The sequence below is a fragment of the Blennius ocellaris genome, assembly GCF_963422515.1.
Source record: "Blennius ocellaris genome assembly, chromosome: 8".
Classification (NCBI taxonomy): Eukaryota; Metazoa; Chordata; class Actinopteri; order Blenniiformes; family Blenniidae; genus Blennius; species Blennius ocellaris.
In genome coordinates this window covers 7,317,470-7,335,579 of record NC_137657.1, presented here as the reverse complement: position 1 = coordinate 7,335,579, position 18,110 = coordinate 7,317,470, and the positions used below count along the sequence as shown (strand labels likewise).

Sequence of the window (18,110 nt, the reverse complement as noted above, 5' to 3'; positions counted from 1 at the left end):
TGAAAAAGGAACCGACGTTCCTTGAGGTGCTCGCGAAAAAAACAAAAGCCTTCCCGAGGCTCGGCGTTGGTACATGTGAAGCTCAAAGATATCATTAAATCTCTCCTTTCTTCCGCTGGATCTCTGTTGCTCCTCCATTCTCTCCATCACCATCACTGTTTATCTCGATAGACGAGGCGACGAGGCCCTTCTGCAACTCCGCGGCTGACACAGTGCCCTCGGCTGCGATGTCGATCAGGAAAACAGTGCAGCCCTTATCTCTGTGTTTCACAGATATCCCCACAAAAAAAAGAAGGGGGGGGGGTTAGGGTTTGTCATTAAAAATAGTTTCAAGTGTTTGTGGTGTTACTCAATTTCAGATTGCCTCGTTCCTCTGTGATCGGATATTTTTGTACGAGGGACGATAATACTGCATCTGTACAGTGGCAGCTTGTAACGTTTCAAGAATTGTGAACTGCAGCATAGAAGAAGAGGAATTTACAAAGGCTGCATGGATGTAATTGTGACAAGAGATTCCCCAGCACAGACTCACGCACACACACGACCAGCTGCTGTTCAATTTCACCAATTTTGCACCAGACATGCTTCTTTTGCATGTGTAAATTGGTACGTGCATTTCAAAGTTCATCGTGCATCACTGTTTTCACACGCCCATGTGTCACTCGCTTCGGCATTGGTGTTAATCAATACACCCAGTCGACGTCAGTCCAGGTTGTTGGTTTCATGCAGTCTCCCATTGTTACTATAAGTATTTGTGTCCATGGTGGTTTTTAAAATCTGCCAGATAATTAGCTGCCTTCTGTTTTCTCCTTTGCTCGTGAGGTAGTTGACAAACTGTTTATGGAAATGATCTGAAGCTTCCTCGTCACGATGCCCAGGCGAAGTCATTTTGTAGATCTGCTTGTACACACGTACACATTCACATAGTTGTTTCCCCTAAGGGATCATCATTTCTGTTGTTTTCCAAGTTAGGTTGTCTTCTTTGTTTATTTTACTGGTCACACATGACCTATATTGCTCAACACTCCTCCGTGGAGCAGCAATGAGGTGCAGACATTTCTTTGTCTGGCGGCCGAAGAGAGGATTCAGTGGTCGCTAGACGATGTGACTCAGAACAAGGAAGTGTATCGCGAGGTCTCCGAGCTCATGGCCACCCACGGACACCACCGGACGCCACCGGACACCACCGGACAGGGAAGCATTGCCGAGAAAAGTTTAAAAATAAACTTAAAAGCGACTACCGGACAATCAGTAACCGGAGTGGGTCAAACGACCGCCTTGGTCTGATGACTCCTCTCACCGGGGTGGCGCTGTATTGTTATGGAAAATGACCAAAGTCGAGGGGAGTAGCACCAGAGATGAATAATGGAAAAGTGCATCTGTAAGCTTCCTGGAAATGTACAAAATTACTGCATAACGAATTCGGGAAATGGACAGAAGACTCTCGGAAGTCTGTATCCAGCTACGTATTTAGCTTCGGGTGTATTTGGCCCCGTCACAACTACAGGCCTCTTGGTCCCAGATCACTACTTCATGTAGACTCGGAGATAAACTGTTGCAACAACCAGGTTACTGTGTTCATTACTTCTTTCCAACTCTGTTCCCCTGGTACAGTTACTTATCTCCTCCTGCAGAGATTAGAGGACATTATTGGCCATTGTTTCATTATTGGTTGCTAAAGGAGATTAACTTATATTGATAATAATAATCCTCAAATGAATGGTCATAAAAATCCTAAAAAGATGATAAATACCATCAGGCTGTGTCACAGGTGACTTGTCAGAGGAGATCCTGCAGTATGAGCCTCCTTGCCGCATCCTACATGTGCCCTATTTATTTGACATTATTCTTATATATCCTATCTTTATGACCATAAGTGACCGATGATGCCTTGACCTTCACCGTGACTTGATATTGCAGGACGGCTTGGTGGGGGGGGCTCGGCCTCATCTTGGTGGATATAGGGACGCTGTCGCCGTGGGAAGCCGTAAAGGGTAAAGCTTGAGGGCGAGCGTCTTGCTGAGGACCCGTGAACCTGAGCAGGACTGCGGTGAACATATTTGTCGGTGCGTGACGACTCACATTTGTAATAAGGAGGGAAACACACCGGGAGCCTGTGCCGCTCCGTAGGACTGTGTTTACGCCATTTCTGAGCGGTACGGCGTGTCGGCGGCAGGCCGTCATGGTGTCAGGATGCAGGTGGTTAAGTCTGATAGTTCGTGGAGGTGAAAGTTCATATGACTCTGGAGTGAAACTTACAGAACACTACTTCTACTACTCCTACTACTTCCACTTTCATTTAAAGCACCTTTCATACATAAAATGGAATACATATGCAATTGTAAAAAAGCATGAAAGAACACTAAAACAGTGATATTTGGAAACAATGCGATAGATTTTACAAACAGATTCTAGTGTCTATAATTAATCATAGTGATATATTAATGTACAGCACATTTGTTTGAAGGTTGCCACTGTGCACAACACACAAAAATGATGGAGAAATCAATGTCAGAAATAATAAATCATTCAGTCCCGTTGGAGGATTTTTGGAGTAAAAAGCTTTATTTGTTTCCAGTTCACTGGAAGAAACTGCGATCACACATTTATTTTTCTCATTAATTAACACTGTTGTACATAGGGGGGCAGTGCTGAGTCACTTCAGAATAAATCTGCATTTCTTTTCAAATCATAGTTGTGGCGATTCAGTGGGTAAATCATGTTTATTTGCTCATCATGTAGACAAATACCACTGTGTATTATCCAAGAGGTGAGGCCATTGTTATACTAACTATGCTTCCTGACTCAATACATCATCTTGTGGTAAAAACTCGTACTGCAAGACAAAACGAGCCGTGCAATGTTGGAAAAGCTGCCGATTTTGGTAGATACACCGGCAGCACGTTATACAATTGTAAGAAATGTTGTCATTGATTTAATTGATACTGTTTCTGTCCAAAGTATTTATTGTCTTAAATGTTTGCTGCTGTGTGTGTTGTTGTAAAGCTTAAATAAACATAGTGGAACTAAAGGTCTGCGTGGACCTCTGCAGGTTAAACCAACCATCTGTATAGCAGCCACCTTTTATTCAGCTCGGTCTTCTAAACATTCTTCCGAGAGGACAAAATAGGAAGGTTGAGTTTAGAGAGTTTCTCTGAGGGCTGGCTGAGAAATTATGCAGAGAAGTTATGGAGTTGGAGTTATAGAAGAAGTGCCAAGAAGTTGTGGAGCGTGGGGAAATTTCACAAACGGATCACAAAGCAGGTGATCAATCTTCTGCACTTGATGTACTTGCGGCATTATGTGGCTGTCTTCCACTCGTGCATCAATTTATTCCTTTCAAGACTATAAACATCTTGCCAGCTTGCCAGGGATGACTGGTGGATCTTTACTAGAGCAAAGGGAACGAAACAGAGCATCTGTAGTTTGTAAAAATGAGTTTTTGTCAGCATATTTTTTTAATAATGGCAAAATGCAGTTTGGGGCTAAAATGTCCATCCATCACATGAAGGCCCCGAACTCTTAAAGTCGGGAACTTCTTGCTGTGAAGTGGGAGTGCTAACGACCCCCAGGCATAAGCTACAAAAGCTTTTTTTAAATGCATTTCAATAGTCTTTCAGGTGTTTAACATGACAACATTTCAAGGTTTTAGCATTTTCGTTTCAGAAACGTTTTGCGTTATGTCAACATTTTAAAAACAATTTGTGTTTACATGGAAATTGCAGAAATGCTGAAAACGATCTGGTTTTCATGTTGGGTCACTCGTGGGTGCTGTTGTTTGTGCTACCAAGTCCCAGGAGAACATGGACTGGGAGTCTTGCCACTCTGGATGCCGCCATTGTTGTTATTGTCCATCTACTTGCGCATGTGCGGAGAAGAACTGTTTACTACAGCCGTGGTGCACATGGGCAACAGCAGCGTTTCGGAAAACGTGTGTTTTCCTCCATTTCCAAGATGAAAGAAACATTGACTATTTGATGTCATCAAATAACCACGACAATCAGGGACTACAAGCTCCGGTGGAGCTGCAGAAGCTCCTGACGCTAGCAGCAGGAAGAGTGTGGCCATGGACCTGTAGAACTAGAATTATATATTCGGTTTATGATCAGGACTCTACTTCTGAATTTCTATGTTCTTTGTCTTCTGAGTTTTTGGTGTGTTTGGTGAGTCACAGCGCCTCTAAAGGCCTGGCATGTGTACTACAAGCCCTAAAGCCTCGTGTTGAACCGAGTTCCTGGAGAAGTGTGGCAGAATTTATTTGGAGAAGGCTGGGGAGGAAAAAGATTGTCTTTTTCGTGGCGTGGATGTACTCCGAGTCGTAACACTGCTAACGACATCAGGTGAAAGTGTGTTTTTCTTATTAATGAGGAAGTCTTTTCTACAACACTAAGAGGCGCCTTGGAAGCAGTAGCGGGAGTATCTGCCAGGCTTAACTGGACTTTAGAGGGTGAAAGTAAAAAGATCCCTTACCTGGAGTCAGCGCAAAAGACTCTCAGAGGAGGTGAGACAGCGAACAAGTTTCTATCAGTTGAAAAACAAGTGAGCTGCTGGCGGTAGAAACTGCAGGGTTTACATTGTGCGGCTCCCCGAGTGACAGTGTCGGTGATTTGGAGCGACTGGACTTCAGTGTTGGGAAGTCAGAGGTCAAGACGCCGCTGCTGCAGAGGCCATGCTGCACTCGGCAAGGTGTAGAGATGCTGATCCACACTTGGGGAGGGCCTTTCTCCAGTAAGCAGGTCAGGCAGTGTGTGTGTGTGTGTGCATGTGTATTATATGGGTGTGATCATTATGTCAATGTGGATATCGCTGTGGCCAAAGAGTTGCCGGGCCTCGAGTTCTGCCTGGCTTAAGCAGACACGGTTTTTCGCCTTAATCATATTAGCTTCAAGGAATCTTCCTGCTGTGTGTTTGGGCGGCCAGATCACCCTTCCACTGTCTTTTCTTGCAGAGCCAAACGATTTGTCATTTTTAAGCTCCAACAACTCCATGAACTAGCGAAGTGTTTGTGGGCTAAATGCTGCTGCCTTTGGCACGACTGAGTCCACTGTCTCTGAAAGCATCTCTTCAGGCTCATGTATGGAACCTACTGTTCATTTGAATGGTAGTAAGAAAGCACAATGGAGAGAAATAAACAACAAACAAAAAAAAAACGATTGATACTGTAATATTTGTGAAATTTGTGCATGAATTTTGAGGTTGTTTTGGTAAATCTGTCAGAGCTCAGCTTGTACTGACAGTAGCTGTAGAAACACAGTCCTCTCGCCTATTTTTATGCTTCCACCCAGCAATACTTGCAGGCTGGAGGCAATAAAACGTAATGACAACATAATGCCTGCAGCCAACCACTGTCAGCAGATGGAGGCATCATGTTTTCAGGTTGTCCTGCCTTCTCTCTCAGACTCACTAATGCCTGAATGCTTTGAAAGAATTCCTTCAAACGGAGCCAATGTGTTCACTGTCACTGGAGGGTGGAGTGTTTGGGAGATGGTGGGTCCACATCCATCCATCCATCCATCCATCCATCCATCCATCCATCCAAAAAGTTTCCTGTTTTGACAGCAACTAGTGTGAGCTGCTTTTTTTTTTTTATTTGTAATGAAATCGCGCACACACAGGGAAATAACAATGGTATACCGACGTTCATATCGCCAGACAACCACGTTGGATAGTTATGACAGAGATTGTCGACGATAAAACTACCAAGTTCCAGGAGAATATAGACTGGGAGTCATTACAGTCTAGAGGCCGCCAGTGTTGTATTATTATTATTATTATTATTATTATTATCATTATTATTATTATTATTATCATTATTATTATTATTATTATTATTATTATTATTATTATTATTATTATGGCCATAGCGTCATTTCCAATGACACACAGAGTCTGAGCATTTTTTTAAAGTGTGACATTGGGAGCCATTTTCAAAAACAGCCATGTCACTAATCGGACACCCAAAGCGCCTCGGAAGTTTTCCGCTTTCACTTGAAAACATTGTAAACGGGCCCCAGACCATTGCACAATTAACCTGTCATGCATAGCTTTGATATATCATCTTCCAACAAGAGTTTAGCGCATAGTAACAGTTAAGAAGGCAGCTCAAGCTCAGAGTATGAGCTCTACAGGTTTACATTCATATTCATGTAAAAAAAAAGTAACAAAACATGGTATTCCCCTTACAGTCACTATCATCTCTGGAGTAAATCTACTTCTTAGTACCTGATTACAACAGTTCCTTCTCCGTCAGGTTCACACAGACACAAAAGTCCGCTACCATTGCTCTTACCGGTGGCAGTATATAACTGCAATGCATTAAATACCTTTCTTAACGTGGCCTGAGCTGTCGGAGCCGAAAGGTCAGAGATTAGGATGTAATTTGTTGCACCAACAACCAGATTGTGAAAGAACAGAGGATTACTAACCAGAGTTTGTCTTTCTCCAGTTCAGTAATCCTCCATTCGCATTCAGCACAACTCGGTGGGAAACGCCGGGTCGCCACTGTCAGGCACTTCAGAACATCCGTGTGAAGCGTGATGGCGCTAATAAAGCATTTTCAACGTGTTTTTATTTTATTTCCAGGTTAGAAAAGTGAGAACTCGCTTGTGGGACTTGCTCGTTAAATCGTGAGAAGCTTTTTTTCCCCCCCTCGGTATCGTTGTAGTACCGCGCTTTCTCTCGGAGTTTAAAATAAATAAATAAATCGGAGGAGCCTGACAAGAGCCCACATTAGAAAAAGGAAGTGTTTAGGCAGCCAGTGAGGCGCTCCACTTTCCCGGCTCATTCACCCCATCGATTTCCTTAATCAAAGGCTAAACTGATTTACAGGGCTGTTACATAAACCTTAAAAAAAAAAAAAGTGTTTGGTTCCCTTCTGCTAAACTCTGAGCGAGTGGAAAAAAGCCTTTTCTAAAAAATTGTTTGGATGGTTCATAGGAATCATCTTTTATTTCCCATTGAATATGACTGGCACCTGACCTGTGTGCACCGGGGAAACAGAGGAGATTACAGTGCAGAGATGGAGGGAGATAAAACTCCGTGACTCTGCCGTGACCCAGTGAGTGTGTGTGGGGAGGGGGGGGGGGTTATGTTTTGGAAATAATGAATCCTGCTGCTCGCCCCATTCACTCCTCTGGAAGATGTTTATATAATCTGGCCTGTGATTGCCGAGCCTGTTTTCATTCCACTGGGCTGAAAATCAATGAGTGCATTTACATTAATTTGTGGCGTATCGGTTAATAGTTTACAGCAGGATGTTTTCTACATCTCGCGTTTAAGGATATCTTAAACTTTAATGACGTGATGTTGGATGGATGGAAAAATAAACTTTCAAATCAGGGCGAGTGTAGCTTCTTACTAAATAAAGAAAACAAGGTTATTCGACTCTTTCTTCTCAAGCTGGTGACGTGCGGCGAGAAACAAAGGATTTTATTTCAAAGCAAATTCCTTCCCTTCCTGAATTAATTAGAAACAAGCCACAGTGTGCAGTTTCTGGGGAAGTATTGACCTTAAGTGTGGGGAAAATCCTGGATGAAAGAACAAGCAAGTACAAGTACAGGTTGACTTCCTGTCATGACCCCTGTTAAAAAGGGAGCGTCTTTCCATCTGTACTATTCACTTTCATTTTTATTTACACATTTTTTTTTCCACAAACAGCCGGAAGGAGTCTTTTCTCTCCTGGCGTCTCGCTGCCGCCTTCCAGCTCGCAGTCTCCCAGGCCACGGAGAAACACTTTTTCACCGGGACTTTTCATCTTCCGCCCTCCTTTCAGGTTACATCGAGGAGGCGTGCATCATCCCCTGTCCTTCGGACTGCAAGCTCAGCGAGTGGTCCAACTGGTCGCGCTGCAGCAAGTCCTGCGGCAGCGGCGTCAAGGTTCGCTCCAAGTGGCTCAGGGAGAAGCCGTACAACGGAGGCCGGCCGTGCCCCAAGCTGGACCACATCAACCAGGTAACGCAACAACAGGAGCAGAACCCACGAGAGCTTCCAGAGGTTTCTCCCTCTGCTCTTGAATATTTATGAACTGTGCCACGATATATCTGCACTTATTACAAGTGTGATGCGCATCAGCCGACGCCAGAGAGAAAGAAAGAAAATTCATTATTAATGAACAATACACTTGGGTCTGCAGAGCTACCCTTTAACTTCCGCTCATTATTGCTGCACCCTTGTTTGTTTCTTTTTTATTATTTTTTTTCAACTGCGCTGCAGCACCGGATACAGCAACAGGAGCTATAAATGGATCCCATCCACCACATTAATGCACCCACCTGCACTGGCTGATTCCTTAAGGTTTAACGTAATTTCCCCCAAAATAATGACTGCTTTCCAGGCCTTTGGGTAGCACCAGATGCAGAGTTAAAGTTGTGTTGATCTGAAAACGAGGGTGCGTTAAGTTGCTACAGGTATTTATGCCAGAAGCTTTTCTGATTATGTCCTCTTGAATGTTGCATTAATCATACGTTCTGCACTATATGAACAGTTGGCTCGCGCTCATTAATCCATCTGTCTCCTTTTAATCCCCCCCCCCCCTCCTCCCCCGAACGCCGGCTGGATGTGACTCACCGCTACAGGCTCAGGTAGGAGCCGCTTTCCTCCGCTGTTTGCCGTGCTGTCACAGATGTTAAGTGTCACTGGGTCACCGGCGGATCAATGTACGCAGTCACAATATCCTTTAGTGTAATGAACAAGATGATATGGCAGAATGCAATTTTTATTCACACCGGCATGTCTCTGAGGCCGGGCGCCTGTTGGGAGGGGGCAGAAATAATCTTGTTGGCTCAGTTAAAAGCTGAGCGGAAGAATCCCTGTGCATTAGGCAAAATTCTGCACAGCTGCGCCGAAATATTTAGAAAAGATATACTTGTAAAAGGCTACGTTTTTCCTCCTTGACCCTTGTGATTGTAGCTGTTGAGATTCCTGCCACAGTGCATGAAAGTTCACAACAGAAACTCCCCTCGTGCTGCATTTGATTTGCCGCTCCATCCACTTCAAAGTCTTTGCTGTTCTGTCCTCAGGTGTACGAGGTGGTGCCGTGTCAGAGCGACTGTAATCAGTATGTGTGGGTGGCCGAGCCGTGGAGTGTGTGGAAAGTCAGCAATGTGGATTTGAAGGAGAACTGTGGCGAAGGCGTCCAGACCAGAAAAGTCAGGTATTTGTCATCGATGCGACTGTATCTGTGCTTGTATTGTTTAAACACGCTTTAGTTCCAGGGGGGCCACGTACAGCCCGATGTCACCACGGGGGGGCCAGACAGGTAGAATAGTGGCATAAAAACCTTTAGATATGACTTTGTTTTAATGTGGCACAGAGTACACGTGATGAAAATGTCAATATTCGTACAAAAATCAAACAATTACCACCAAAAAATAACTACAATCTTAAAATAACACAAATTTTAATGCCGCAAAATACAATGTGATACCCCTCCCAATAAAACTTTTCCTATAGCTTTTGCATTATGCATGTTTTTTACAAAGTCACAATGACAGCATGTCTTTGAGCTACGAGGGAGCTGCTGAAACTGGAGTTGGTTTGGAGGGAAGCGAAAGTAAAATTTCCACAGCAAGCGTCAACAAAGATCCACAATGTTTATGTTGTTGCCACAGTAGTGGAAAACCGAGCGCTGCAAAAAAAAGTAGCAGAGAGACATTTATTTAACCGACTTCCCCTGCACAGGTAAAAAAAGACGAAGAGGGCGGTGTTTATGTCTGCTGTGGATCAAAACCTCAGTCCGCAGGGTCAGGCCCAGAAAATGAGACGTCTTACGGCAAATCCCCGCCTCGCAATTTTGTGGTGAACCGGTGGTGTAAACAAGGCGACTGCAAGGTTCACTTCGTGCTCGGGAGTTTTGGAATGAGGAGCTCAATAATCCGATTCCAACGCTTCACAAAGTCGTGAGCTGTGGGATTCAAACCTGTGAATTCTGTAACCTCCAGGCCACCACTTCTCAAAATGGATGAATGCTTGATTGTTTTCAGCATATCCCCCCCCCCATACTGTCAGTATTTACAAAGTTGAAAACTATCTCTTCTCTGTTTTTCCTCAAGTTTTATAGTCTGATGAGTTCATTAATAGTTTCTTCATTTAACTTTGGAAATGTGACAATCAATTAAGCCTACATCTTTTTTTTTTTTTTTTTTTTTTGTATTGGCTGTCCTGATCAGCCTGACAGGGATGTTAACAGACGGCTGAATTCACATGTCAAGATGTCCTCTCCAATTAAGCTGTGATTTGATGGCTTTCAGGTGAAATGCAGCCAAAACGTTGTGAGCTGTGGTCGACAGGACGTCACCCTTCACCTGCTGATGTCTCTGATTGATCCAAACAAGGAACCTATTGCAGTTTATTCTCGCCTTTTCCCGTCCAAACTGTTAACATGAAATAACCTAAATGTACTTCATTCTATTGCATTTTTGCAAATAATTCATTTTAGATAGAATTGTTATGTTACTTAAGACTTTTCTGTATTAGAGCGAGGAGCTGCGGTTTGGCCTGGAGGTTAAAGGAGATCATGACGGGTTTGAGGCCACATCTGTAGGTGAATGCAGCTGCTTGGATTATATCCAGAAATGACATACTTCCTAAAAAAGATTGTCCCAAATGGAACTTTCCGATCCCAGAGTTCGCCATGGCGTCCCAGGAAGGAAGCAACCTGAACTCACCCCCTCTAACTGTTCCATAATTAAACTCCCAATACTGAAACGCATCTATATTTTACACTGGTTCTAATGTTTTAATAATCCAAAATTGCTTTAATTATGATTACCTTTGCTTAATGTGAAGAAGTGCTGAATAGAGTCGGGTAGTTTTAAAGAGCATAAAGCGAAATAAATAAATGCAGTGAAAGTGAAGGTGAAAGTACGCCGAGGCGCACGTCGCACTATGTGAGGAAAGGCGCCGTCTGTCCGCACTTTAAACTGTCTGACGCTGTCCAGATGCACAGCGGCTGAATTGTTAAGAACCCGGTCCAACTCTGTGCTCTTCTTATTCCCGCAGGTGCATGCTCAACACCATCGACGGGCCGTCGGAGTCTGTGGAGGACTACCTGTGCGACCCGGAGGAGATGCCCCTGGGGGCCAGAGAGAGCCGGCTGCCCTGCCCGGAAGACTGCGTCCTGAACGACTGGGGCCCCTGGAGCCGCTGCAGCCTGGTGAGGAGAGCGGCCCGGATCCACAAAGCAGCAGCAGCAGCAGCAGCTCAGCTGTCTGAACAGAGGAGATACAGAAACACCGGGCCGCTGTGAAGCCCACCGAGAACTATCTTGATATCTTTTTTTCCCCCCCTTCTCTTCTTGTCAGGAATATTCTCTCAAAGAATTCAAAGCGTAGCCACACTGTGTTATTGTGAGGAGCGTGTGAATCTTTGTCAACAGGTTATTTCTCGTCCACCGAGGGGGTATAAAAGAGATAAATGAACCGGGAAGCAGAAGAAAAATGGCTTATATATCAACTATATTACAGTGTACTCGCTGTGCTTTCAACAGGGAAGGAGGATGATTTATGATAAAGACTCCCGTTTGCGTTTAGTGACATACATACACACACACACACACACACACACACACACACACACACACACACACACACACACACACACACACACACACACACACACACACACACACACACACACACGCAGAGTTTCAGCACTCACGCGTCCACTGAAGTACAGTTAAAGTTAAAAATGTGACGCTTAGCTTGTGGAAATCTGCAAACACTGATTGATCACATAAAATCACCCAATCTCAGGCTTTAATCTTGAACCTGAGATTTACTGTTGCGGATGTCCACCGTTCTTTGGCGTTTGTATCCCCCTGCTCTACTGCAACTAATTGTTTTACATGGAGGAAAACAACATCCATCACTCGTAGCGCTTGAAGGTGTTTCACACAGAGACTTGGACTAAACACATTAAATATGTGTGTTTACTGAAAATCAGAACACCACACATTCTGAATTGTTGAAGGCTGTCGGGATCAATGGATTGAGGAGTGTCGGGAGTATTTTCAAGTAGCTCCCAACACATAGCATCAATATAACGTCAGACGCGGAACACAAACACTTTGTAACCACACTGTGTCAAGAGAAAACCTCAATGCACTCTACGCTGTAGAGTGGCCGTATCATTGATTACAGTTAAAAGAGATTACTAATAATTACTGTGTGGGAGCGAAATGTGCTTGATTGACAACATTAACAGTCAAGCTCGAGGTAAGACGAAAGAAGCTGCTTAAACAGTGAATCATGGAAGAAATTGAATATGGAGAATATATATATATATATATATATATATCACAGTAATTCGTTGTTTCAAAGCCATTTGTTCTCTAATTTTGTACTTTATAGATGTGTGGATTACAGATATCAGATCATAATAATGGTGTTACATATTGTTAAAGTGAAATACAAGACATTTTCAACACCGTTTATGCATATTGTACATATTCATGATGATTTGCTGTAAATCGCGCAGCTTTAATTCAAACTGAATATATTTGCACACTCCTGACAAGCTACAAACTGGAAAAGACAGACCGCATTTGCAGTTTACACATTCAAGCTACAGTCGTGGAAGTATATAAATGTATGCTTTTTTGATGCATTATGCCAGACAGGGTAGTGGGTCATTTTTATTTTTGTGTAAATGGAGTCAATTTCCCTCCGTGTCGATGGCAACCTCAGACCTTTTTTCCATCAGACTGTAACACAAGGCAACTTTTTCCAAATTGAGTTTGTAAAAGTGCGAGAGCGACCGGCGATTTCATCACAGCAGCAAAGCATACACCCGCAGGCTGTGGCGCATATGCGATCTCAATTCCGCCATTTGGAAATAAAAAAAACAAAAAAGCAGACTGTTAGATGTCAGAACATCAGCTTCTGTCCTCCAACCCCCTTCGACTCGCGTCAAAAAGCCACTTTAACGGCTCCGGTTTCACCTGCTGTTCTCGCAGCAGCACCTTGCCCATTGTTAATCACACCCCATTCTCTCCCAAAGTGCCAGACGCACCAACTTCCCACAATTCCCGGCTCGACGTGGAGTCTGCAGCCGCAGCAGCGGGGCCCCCCACCCCCCCTTGCATGTTTTATTCATGGCGCCAGCGATGGAGTTATTCAAAAGGCTGTCATTTTCTCTCTCCCCAACTCTCCTCTCTGCAAGCAACCACTGTGTGGAGTTCTGCCGGTTTCTAGCCGGAGAGATCGGTTTCAGTCGCCCTGTCGCTTCCTGCCGGAGGAAAATCTGATCCCAGATTCCAGGAAGGAAAAGATTGACGAACTAATTCTGATTCTTGCGTGCTTCTAACATTTCCGAAGACAGGCAGTGTCACAGTTTAACTCTTTAATATTCGCTGCAAGGAAAGAAAGGGGAACCTTTAAAAATGGAAGTAAATGAGATGAAGAACAATAGAGCGAGACAAAATATGTTCCAATAAAATGACAAGAATGCATGATGCGTCTGCTTTTTAGTTCTCATAATAACCTAAAATGTTAAGTTTTATCTTTTTACTTTGATGGAATATTAATTGCTTTCTAAAATACACAAAAGCTAGTCATATTTATAGCAGCTTGCCTCTTAGATAAAATCACTTGGTTAAATTGAGTTTGATTCTCTCTTTATAAGTAAGGTGCAAAGATTAAAATCCTCGCCGCTTCTATGTTTTTATTTGTCTTCCGGCACGTCTCTCGTCCTGCACCGTTGGCAGCTCGTACACAAACAGCACATCAAAGCGTGTGGAGAATTGGGGAGTAGTGTGATATAACTTTTGTTAATGATTTCTTAAACTGTTTCCACAGAATTTGCAAATAAACTGTGAAAAAATTCTAGTTAAAGCATAAGGATTTTGGTGAAAATGGCAGCACTTACACAAAAAGCAGGTTAAAACATACAGAAAATACAGGAATCGTGTGCTATGACTTTTGTTATTGATTCAGTAAACCGTTACCACAAAAATCACAAAAAACGTTAAAAAAAAAATTGGCCACTCAAAAAAACTTTGGGTGAAAAGCCAAATGGAGGGAATATTAGTCAAACACAATTTAATCTGAAATTATGTCGTTTCATTATATTAATGAATAGTGATCAATGAACAGTGGAGATGCAGGGATGTGCAGTATATTTGGAGAAATATGAGAAATATATGAATCCATTTTATGCTTTCAATGTGTGTAGATGAAACACGATAGTGTTTAATTTATACTGACTTTTAAAAGTACAAAAGTAAAGATTTAAATAGGATTTATCTTCAACCACACTGTTAAGTCTAAATGTTTGATGTCAACATATTAAAATGTGTGCCGTCTAACGGAATTAAAGTTACAATTAGTGTCACGTAAATCGGCAAAGCAATATGACAAAGCAACAGTCAGAACGAGGTTTTTAAAGACTAATAATCGGTGATTAGTTGCCGATTTGTTCTTGCAGTACAAGTTTGAGCCACAAGATGGTGTATTGAGTCACTGAAAGGCCGAGCAGGAGGAATATTTAACTTAAGTCTGGAACGACAGCTTGGTGGATTAAACTTCCCCATAGTGTTAGTCCCTTCCCATTCATTACGTCTCGTTAATGCAGTTTTAACAATACGTCTCTGTTGCAGCCTTGTACCAGAACCAACAACCGAGTGCGGACTGCGTACACCCTTCGACCCCCCAGCGTGGGAAGACAGTGTCCAGAAACATCCGACAAAGAGCCCTGCAACCTGAACCTCAACTGCTTCAACTACTTCTACAACATCACAGGCAAGTAAAGTGAACTAAGGCTTCCTTCCAGAGGTTCTTAGAGCTGGAGTGGAATCACCCAGCTGCTGCTTTTCTCTGTGGCTTCATGAATACGGAAGAATCTTGGGTCACCTCCAAATAGATATACTGCAGTTGCTTTGGGTGATTTTCTTTTTTTTTTTTTTTTCCTTTCTTTCGGTTTGGTTTGGTTTCTTTGGCTGACTGCCACAGGTGAGCTTCACTCAACAGTTTTCAACCACGATCAAGTCATCATTATGAAAGAAATCTCACACACGAGCTTCAAGATTCACTGTCAACATCGTGGAGGAAATAACTGCATTCAAAGTATTTCAAATAGGTCTGGTTTTCTAGCTTTATTTTCAGAATGATTCGATTTTCAAGAAGAACATTGCTTCTGATTCATTTAGTTACATTTAGTGTGTGATGGTTATTTGGTCATTTCTGCTTGTTTCTTTAGTTTCTTTTCTAACAGCGAGAAGTTTGATAGTGATAAATTTGACTCCCTCATAGTGCACGACCCAGGTTTCAGTTCAGATTTCATGTGAATCGCTATCATTTTCTGAATCCTGAAGCCAGATCTGCAGTAAAGAAATGCACATTTACACTGAAACGAGCGAAAACTACACTGCTTTTGGATGAAAATAATAATTTTTAAAAAAGTTATGACTCCAAATTGTAAGTACAATAAGGTCAGGAGATTGAACTGTACAAGCAGAAATATTTTATAGAAGGTTAATAACACTGCCTTCAAATGTATTTTCATGAGGAAGTCCACGTTCAATTATTCCATGAGGTCAATGGAAGGCAATAAATAAAGCAATAATCCACTTTATCCATTTAATTTCACTCACTTATTTCCTGCTAGGTTCCTGTAAGTTTATTTATCTTACCAGTGTTTCCTAAAGGAGAGTGAAGCAGACTACAGTAAAAACCATGTAATGTAACAGGATTCCATGCAATTCTTTTAGTTTAGTGTGAATTCATATAAATTCTAATGGTAAGCAAAATTACATTGAACACAAGTCAGACCATACCTTTGAAGATATTTTTTGTGGGACCTACAAATGTCATCAAGTTTCCAAATGTGGCTGTTTCGTCTTGCAATACAAGCTTGGACCACTCGGTGGTGTATTGAGAGACAGTGAGAAGATTAACTGACACAAAAACGACTACACAGGATCACTTCAACAACCAAACAAATAGCGGGACCACAGTGTCGAGACTCAACACCGCCCCCCAATGTACAACGAAAGCATGACTCTGATTTTAGATGGCGCCTCTTCACGACTTTGGCAAAGTGTTTCATTTCGTCGGGCTTTTGCACCTCCAACTTCATCTTTGAGTGTCGCGAGAACCGAGAAGTTGTCTATTTAAGCTTCTATCATAATTAAAAACATTACTTTCGCTGATGTGTGGCATTAATAATGCACAAGTGCAGCTCCCATCTCATGAACTCACCTATTTCAGGGCTGCGACAAGCGATCGATGTTCCCCTCATCTATTTTTTATGTCCTGCGGGCCTTATCACTTTTGTTTCTTCAGGGCGGATAATTGCAAACCTTGCCAGGTTTTATCAAGCCTTTTGTAATGATAATGTGGCGTTAATGGAAGTCCTTTGAGTCTGGCTGCACCGCCGCGCTTCTGCAAAGCTCCCTTCTGATAACGGGCTCATTTTTTTTTTTTTTTTTTTTTTTTTTCTCGTTTGTTTGTTGGTTGGTTGGTTGTTTATCAGCTTAGTTCCACTATTACACGGGAAGGTTGAATGAACACACAGCTTGTTTGTCTTTAAATCCCCCCGGTGGCTGCAACCATTACGACCTGGGAGATGGAGAATTTGGCCGCCGTGTTTGAATGCCTTGCTCAGTGGCCCCTTGTGACCGGCGAGAGACCAGAGGAGCGTGTTTTTGATTGACTCGAAGCAGCAAGATCCCTGAAAGAGATCGGAGCTGGCGGCCGTCCTGAGCTTCCCTCTTTAATCTGCAGGATATCGCACCTCCTCATCACATGTCACCGAGGTCACTCTTTCACATCTCTGTCTGAATTTATTTTCAGCAGGAAGATAAAAGATCGCCAGCGCTGTGTGTGTTTTTTTATTTTATTTTTTGTATTATTAGGAATGTCTCTGCCTCACCTTTATTTACTGTCTTTTTTTGCCACAGAGAAATGTGACATTTAAGGCGGATCACTGGGTTCACAGTGGAGTGTCTGAGTGTTGTACGCACTATACAGAGATAGGGGAGTAATGTTTCGGAATCAAACTGGGGGAAAACTCTGCCACTTTTTCTGCAGCCGCGTGGAAACATTTTGGGCTCAGGATTGATATCGGGGACCGTAGAAGTAGTGACCTGAACCTGCGATGGCAGGAACGAGAAACACTTTGAATATGCAGTCACACATCCAGAGACATTACCTGATAGTGGACCCACTCATAGGAGCTGTAATCAAATTGTGATTGTCCATTAAAGATCTACTCTCCCCTCACCGATCGGCACGGCCCCCCCTTTTCTGCTGAAACAGCAAATAAATGCAGTCCGATATCCAAATTGAATATTCAAATAAAGCAACACTACCAACTCCGGCGTTTGATTTCATCTTGGACCTCCTTTTCAAGGGTCTGCAACCTCGCTTTCTCACTTTCCACCAAGTCAAATTTAAGCTGCAAAACACGTTTAACCTTTAAAGTGAAGTTAATGCAGCTTATAATGTTTCACTTATAGTTTTGATGTATGAATACAAATTGTGTCTTATGTTGCATTTATGGCGTTTCCAGTATAATTCAGGATGGTAAATATTTTATTACATTTTGAGCTGTTTTTTTTTTGTTTTTTAACCTGATTTTAGAGGTTTGAACCTTCTTTTTCAGCGTTTTTTAAACAATTCTGACATTTTAGCCATTAAAACCATTTTGGCTCTTTTTTTTAGCATTTCCGTGTTTTTCACTATTTGTTTTTTGTTTTTTTTTAGCGCTTTTCTTTTAGAAATCCAGTTAATTTTATTCAACCTGGGCGGGCCGGATTCTTGGCCTCCGCATTTGAAACCCATAATCCTTTTACCCTTTTATAATGGCCAGGAGCGGGTTCACTTTACATTCAACTGAAAATATGTTCATCTTCAAGCTGTTCCCTTCCAGAGTCATAGTGGATCCTATGATTTGCATGTTTGGAATTGGATTTCTCTTATATAGCGTTTTCCCCAAAGCACTTTGCACTGTTAATCACATTCACCCGTTCGCGCACCGATGGAGGCGGCCGCCATGCAGGGCGCTCAGTCCATCCACTGGGAGCAATTTGAAGTTCAGTGTCTTGCTCAAGGACACTTTGACATGAGGACAGTCGGAGAGAACCTTCTGATTGACTGACGACCACCAACAGAGCG

General features: G+C 42.7%; 1 protein-coding gene across 1 annotated transcript in view; it reads left to right on the top strand.

Annotated features, from left to right (window-relative positions):
- The window catches only part of thsd7ab (thrombospondin, type I, domain containing 7Ab), a gene marked incomplete at both ends in the record, with an annotated part of 208,610 nt that overhangs the window by 149,835 nt on the left and 40,665 nt on the right, over positions 1-18,110 (top strand). Inside the window, 4 exons of the mRNA XM_080501462.1 lie at positions 7,772-7,950; positions 9,018-9,151; positions 10,999-11,152; positions 14,594-14,735. Coding sequence (XP_080357588.1) covers positions 7,772-7,950; positions 9,018-9,151; positions 10,999-11,152; positions 14,594-14,735 — 609 coding nt within the window. The remainder of the gene's footprint in view (positions 1-7,771; positions 7,951-9,017; positions 9,152-10,998; positions 11,153-14,593; positions 14,736-18,110) is intronic.